The following is a 6,920-nucleotide window of genomic DNA, read 5'->3' as shown; positions in this document are numbered from 1 at the left end:
GCTAACCAGCTAACTAGCTACAAGCTATTTAGTCATTGTTAGTTTTTTTAACCTGGATAACACTCGCCAGTCCAGCTTCCCTGCCCCATCCACCGCTGCCCCCTGGACACTGATCACTTGGCTACAATAGCTGATGCATGCTGGACTGTCCATTAATCACGGTACTATATTCTGCTTGTTTATGTTTTATCTGTCGGCCCCAGCCGCACTCAGGCTCTGTGTGTAGTTAATCCGACCCTCCCTCTGCCTAGTCAACGCCATTTTACCTGCTGTTGTTGTGCTAGCTGATTAGCTGTTGTTGTCTCACCTACTGTTTTAGCTAGCTCTCCCAATTCAACACCTGTGATTACTGTATGCCTCACTGTATGTCTCTCTCAAATGTCAATATGCCTTGTATACTGTTGTATACTTGTATACTGTCAGGTTAGTTATCATTGTTTTAGTTTACAATGGAGCCCCTAGTTCCACTCTTCATACCCCTGATACCTCCTTTGTCCCACCTCCCACACATGCGGTGACCTCACCCATTACAACCAGCATGTCCAGAGATACAACCTCTCTCATCATCACCCAGTGCCTGGGCTTACCTCCGCTGTACCCGCACCCCACCATACCCCTGTCTGCGCATTATGCCCTGAATATATTCTACCATGCCCAGAAACCTGCTCCTCTTATTCTCTGTCCCCAATGCTCTAGGCGACCAGTTTTGATAGCCTTTAGCCGCACCCTCATACTACTCCTTCTCTGTTCCGCGGGTGATGTGGAGGTAAACCCAGGCCCTGCATGTCCACAGGCACCCTCATTTGTTGACTTCTGTGATCGAAAAAGCCTTGGTTTCATGCATGTCAACATCAGAAGCCTCCTCCCTAAGTTTGTTTTACTCACTGCTTTAGCACACTCTGCTAACCCTGATGTCCTTGCCGTGTCTGAATCCTGGCTCAGGAAGGCCACCAAAAATTCGGAGATTTCCATACCCAACTATAACATCTTCCGTCAAGATAGAACTGCCAAAGGGGGAGGAGTTGCAGTCTACTGCAGAGATAGCCTGCAAAGTAATGTCATACTTTCCAGGTCCATACCCAAACAGTTCGAACTACTAATTTAGAAAATTACTCTCTCCAGAAATAAGTCTCTCACTGTTGCCGCCTGCTACCGACCCCCCTCAGCTCCCAGCTGTGCCCTGGACACCATTTGTGAATTGATCGCCCCCCATCTAGCTTCAGAGTTTGTTCTGTTAGGTGACCTAAACTGGGATATGCTTAACACCCCGGCAGTCCTACAATCTAAGCTAGATGCCCTCAATCTCACACAAATCATCAAGGAACCCACCAGGTACAACCCTAACTCTGTAAACAAGGGCACCCTCATAGACGTCATCCTGACCAACTGGCCCTCCAAATACACCTCCGCTGTCTTCAACCAGGATCTCAGCGATCACTGCCTCATTGCCTGTATCCGCTACGGAGCCGCAGTCAAACGACCACCCCTCATCACTGTCAAACGCTCCCTAAAACACTTCTGTGAGCAGGCCTTTCTAATCGACCTGGAAGGACATTGACCTCATCCCGTCAGTTGAGGATGCCTGGTCATTCTTTAAAAGTAACTTCCTCACCATTTTAGATAAGCATGCTCCGTTCAAAAAATGCAGAACTAAGAACAGATATAGCCCTTGGTTCACTCCAGACCTGACTGCCCTCGACCAGCACAAAAACATCATGTGGCGGACTGCAATAGCATCGAATAGTCCCCGCGATATGCAACTGTTCAGGGAAGTCAGTCAGGGAAGTCAGGAACCAATACACGCAGTCAGTCAGGAAAGCTAAGGCCAGCTTCTTCAGGCAGAAGTTTGCATCCTGTAGCTCCAACTCCAAAAAGTTCTGGGACACTGTGAAGTCCATGGAGAACAAGAGCACCTCTTCCCAGCTGCCCACTGCACTGAGGCTAGGTAACACGGTCACCACCGATAAATCCATGATTATCGAAAACTTCAACAAGCATTTCTCAACGGCTGGCCATGCCTTCCGCCTGGCTACTCCAACCTCGGCCAACAGCTCCGCCCCCCCCCACCCCCCGCAGCTACTCGCCCAAGCCTCTCCAGGTTCTCCTTTACCCAAATCCAGATAGCAGATGTTCTGAAAGAGCTGCAAAACCTGGACCCGTACAAATCAGCTGGGCTTGACAATCTGGACCCTCTATTTCTGAAACTATCCGCCGCCATTGTCGCAACCCCTATTACCAGCCTGTTCAACCTCTCTTTCATATCGTCTGAGATCCCCAAGGATTGGAAAGCTGCCGCAGTCATCCCCCTCTTCAAAGGGGGAGACACCCTGGACCCAAACTGTTACAGACCTATATCCATCCTGCCCTGCCTATCTAAGGTCTTCGAAAGCCAAGTCAACAAACAGGTCACTGACCATCTCGAATCCCACCGTACCTTCTCCGCTGTGCAATCTGGTTTCCGAGCCGGTCATGGGTGCACCTCAACCACGCTCAAGGTACTAAACGATATCATAACCGCCATCGATAAAAGACAGTACTGTGCAGCCGTCTTCATCGACCTTGCCAAGGCTTTCGACTCTGTCAATCACCATATTCTTATCGGCAGACTCAGTAGCCTCGGTTTTTCGGATGACTGCCTTGCCTGGTTCACCAATTACTTTGCAGACAGAGTTCAGTGTGTCAAATCGGAGGGCATGCTGTCCGGTCCTCTGGCAGTCTCTATGGGGGTGCCACAGGGTTCAATTCTCGGGCCGACTCTTTTCTCTGTATATATCAATGATGTTGCTCTTGCTGCGGGCGATTCCCTGATCCACCTCTACGCAGACGACACCATTCTATATACTTCCGGCCCGTCCTTGGACACTGTGCTATCTAACCTCCAAACGAGCTTCAATGCCATACAACACTCCTTCCGTGGTCTCCAACTGCTCTTAAACACTAGTAAAACCAAATGCATGCTTTTCAACCGTTCGCTGCCTGCACCCGCACGCCTGACCAGCATCACCACCCTGGATGGTTCCGACCTTGAATATGTGGACATCTATAAGTACCTAGGTGTCTGGCTAGACTGTAAACTCTCCTTCCAGACTCATATCAAACATCTCCAATCGAAAATCAAATCAAGAGTCGGCTTTCTATTCCGCAACAAAGCCTCCTTCACTCACGCCGCCAAACTTACCCTAGTAAACCTGACTATCCTACCGATCCTCGACTTTGGCGATGTCATCTACAAAATTGCTTCCAACACTCTACTCAGCAAACTGGATGCAGTTTATCACAGTGCCATCCGTTTTGTCACTAAAGCACCTTATACCACCCACCACTGCGACTTGTATGCTCTAGTCGGCTGGCCCTCGCTACATATTCGCCGCCAGACCCACTGGCTCCAGGTCATCTACAAGTCCATGCTAGGTAAAGCTCCGCCTTATCTCAGTTCACTGGTCAAGATGGCAACACCCATCCGTAGCTCGCGCTCCAGCAGGTGTATCTCACTGATCATCCCTAAAGCCAACACCTCATTTGGCCGCCTTTCGTTCCAGTTCTCTGCTGCCTGTGACTGGAACGAATTGCAAAAATCGCTGAAGTTGGAGACTTTTATCTCCCTCACCAACTTCAAACATCTGCTATCTGAGCAGCTAACCGATCGCTGCAGCTGTACATAGTCTATTGGTAAATAGCCCACCCATTTTCACCTACCTCATCCCCATACTGTTTTTATTTATTTACTTTTCTGCTCTTTTCCACACCAATATCTCTACCTGTACATGACCGTCTGATCATTTATCACTCCAGTGTTAATCTGCAAAATTGTAATTATCCTCATGCCTTTTGCACACAATGTATATAGACTCCCCTTTTTTTCTACTGTGTTATTGACTTGTTAATTTTTTACTCCATGTGTAACTCTGTGTTGTCTGTTCACACTGCTATGCTTTATCTTGGCCAGGTCACAGTTGCAAATGAGAACTTGTTCTCAACTAGCCTACCTGGTTAAATAAAGGTGAAATAAAAAATGTTTTAAAACTAGAGATTCATCACCATTATAAATCTCTCAATAACAAACTAGAGATTCATCACCATTATAAACCTCTCAATAACCAGCTAGAGATTCGCCACCATTATAAACCTCTCAATAACAAACTAGAGATTCATCACCATTATAAACCTCTCAATAACAAACTAGAGATTCATCACCATTATAAACCTCTCAATTACAAACTGGAGATTAATTACCATTATAAACCTCTCAATAACAAACTAAAGTTAATCCTAGACAGTATCTTGTCATCTTAGATAGGGTTTTAATACATAATTTCCCCCTCCCAGTTTCAGCTGTTTCCCCTGCAGACCCTCCTGCCAACCCCTCTGCCCCCCCTGGTAGAGCCTTCATCAGAAGACACAGAATGGCTCTAGAGACTCGCCTGGGACTGTTACAGCCCATATTCCTGCGTCTCCAGTATCATGGAGTTCTGATTCACGAGGAGAGGGAGGAGGTGGTCAGTAAATCCACCAAGACCCTACAGAACCAAACCCTGCTGGACATGGTGGTAAAGAAGGGGGCTCGCGCCCAGGAACACTTCTACCAGGTCCTGAAGGAAGTAGATCCCTGCCTGGTCGAAGACCTGGAAGAGCAGACAGTCTGAGAGGTAACCATGGATACAACAGCATCAGGATATATTATATCACTATACTAATACATGCTCTGAAAGAGACAGACAGTCTGAGACAGGTAGCCATGGATACAACCTCACAACCTCAGAAGATATCAAAACATTTAACAGAGACAGAGAGCAGCAATTTGAGGAGGAGCCATCCTGACCAGAGGTGGTTGGTGTGTAACGTGATTGGACACCATTCTCACCAGCACTCCCATCAGTCTGTAGTTTACTATACAAGCCCCAGGTCTCAGGCAAGATGACATCACTGTGAGGCTACTGTCTACCAGACAACCTACCTGTGTTACTCTGGTACACTGGCTATAAACAACAAGATTTTAGAATTTCTATCTGGAACATGGTGAATGTTGAATCATCTTGGACAGGACTCAGACAAAAACATGTGAGACTTAACATCTACCAGACAACTGACTCGTACTGGACAGCTGTACTGGCTGAACACAAGATATATCTCTGTTTAGAAATAGTGTATACAGTGGGGCAAAAAAAGTATTTAGTCAGCCACCAATTGTGCAAGTTCTCCCACTTAAAAAGATGAGAGAGGCCTGTAATTTTCATCATAGGTACACTTCAACTATGACAGACAAAATGAGAGAAAAAAAATCCAGAAAATCACATTGTAGGATTTTTAATGAATTTATTTGCAAATTATGGTGGAAGGAGGAACCAGAATGATCTAAGTTAGAGAGAGAGGTGAAACAGAAGGGAACAATTAGTCTGTTCTTTAGAAGTTCAGTTCCTTGTTTATATGTTGACTGTCATCGTCTTTCCTTCACACAACTAGAACCACAACTTGCTGACAAACTGAGAACCATCCTTGATAATGTAGCCCTTGAAATGATGTAGACAGTTAAATAATGATAATTTCTCGACAAAACAATAATCCTAATGTAGGTTTATTTTTTTATGGGCTAATTATTCCTCAACCTGCTCAATTGATCCCATCCCCACAATGTTTCTAATTGTTTGTTTGTTAAACGATGTCTTAGAAATTGTATATTGCTCTGTATTTTATCACCTTTACCTGGTTGCAATCTGGTTAGTTGACATTCATGGGGGGGGGGGGATTTCGACAAGGCCATTTTCTTGCCTGACGAACCTCCCCCCCTTTCTAATTTCCTTAATTTTGTGGATAGAGTCAAATACTTTCTGTGGCATTTGATAGGGAAGCTGAAAGGTCAAATATACTGTTAGGCTTTCTACTGCCAAGTTTACACCTTCACTATTGCACTGAAATGTTTTGATCGGGAAGTTGTCTAAATGGGTTATCATTTTTTGTTAGTGAGTGAAGGAAAAGCAGCCAACAAGTGCTCAGCGTATGTGGAAACTCCTTCAAGACTGTTGGAAAAGCATTCCTCATGAAGCTGGTTGAGGGAATGCCAAGAGTAGGTGTGCAAAGCTGTCATCAAGGCAAAGGGTTGCTACTTTGAAGAATCTCAAATATAAAATACATTTTATATTTAACACTTTTTTGGTTACTACATGATTCCATATTTTTATTTCATAGTTTTGATGTCTTCACTATTATTCTACAATGTAGAAAATAGTACAAATAAAGAAACCCTGGAATGAGTAGGTGTGTCCAAACCTTTGACTGGTCCTGTATATGACATGAGCTTCAGAGATGGTGACTGTTACATTTAGGAACTGTCATCATAATTGTATTGCTGTAGTAGTAGTAGTGTTGTTGATTTAATTGAATTATGATACAATTGATTATTTAACCATAGTAGATCACCATCTTTTAATCCACAGCCTCACCAACAGAAGTGAAGTCTGCAGGTAACTGGTCTCATCAAACCTTATACTTTGGGGCGGTTAAAGTGCCACCAACAAAGACAACTACCCACAAACACAGGTGGGGAAAAAGGGCTGCCTAAGTATGATTCCCAATCAGAGACAACGATAGATAGCTGTCCTTGATTGAGAACTATACCCGGCCAAAACAAAGAAATACAAAAAGATAAAAAATTGACCGTAGAATGCCCACCCCACATCACACCCTGACCTAACCAAATAGAGAAATAAAACGTCTCTCTAAGGTCAGGGCATGACACCATGTTGATTCTACCTGCAGTTTAACCTATCTCATAAACTGCACCACAAACTGTAACTACCATATTCTTTATGGTCTGGCACTTAACCAAGTGACTTCTTTTGTTGAAGGTCCTGCACAGTCAAAATCATGTTTTTCATGAAATGTGATAATATTTGGATTAAATCAGATCAGAAGTATGAAAAATT

At 44.6% G+C, this 6,920-nt stretch overlaps 1 protein-coding gene across 8 annotated transcripts in view; it reads left to right on the top strand.

The window, feature by feature from the left end:
• Positions 1-6,492, top strand: part of LOC109887372 (uncharacterized) — a 36,839-nt gene extending 30,347 nt beyond the window's left edge. For 5 of the 8 annotated variants that reach the window (XM_031811490.1, XM_031811486.1, XM_031811485.1 and 2 more), the window contains one exon: positions 4,327-6,491. In XM_031811490.1, coding sequence (XP_031667350.1) covers positions 4,327-4,643 — 317 coding nt within the window. In that variant the 3' untranslated portion in view covers positions 4,644-6,491. Of the gene's footprint in view, positions 1-4,326 lie in introns of all 8 variants that reach the window. The other 3 variants (XM_031811489.1, XM_031811487.1, XM_031811483.1) reach the window with 1 other exon arrangement.
• Positions 6,493-6,920: the final 428 nt, after the last annotated feature.

This window comes from Oncorhynchus kisutch, unplaced genomic scaffold, assembly GCF_002021735.2.
Source record: "Oncorhynchus kisutch isolate 150728-3 unplaced genomic scaffold, Okis_V2 Okis01b-Okis20b_hom, whole genome shotgun sequence".
Lineage (NCBI taxonomy): Eukaryota > Metazoa > Chordata > Actinopteri > Salmoniformes > Salmonidae > Oncorhynchus > Oncorhynchus kisutch.
The sequence above is the reverse complement of the archived record's forward strand: the minus strand, read 5'-3'. Positions and strand labels throughout refer to the sequence as shown.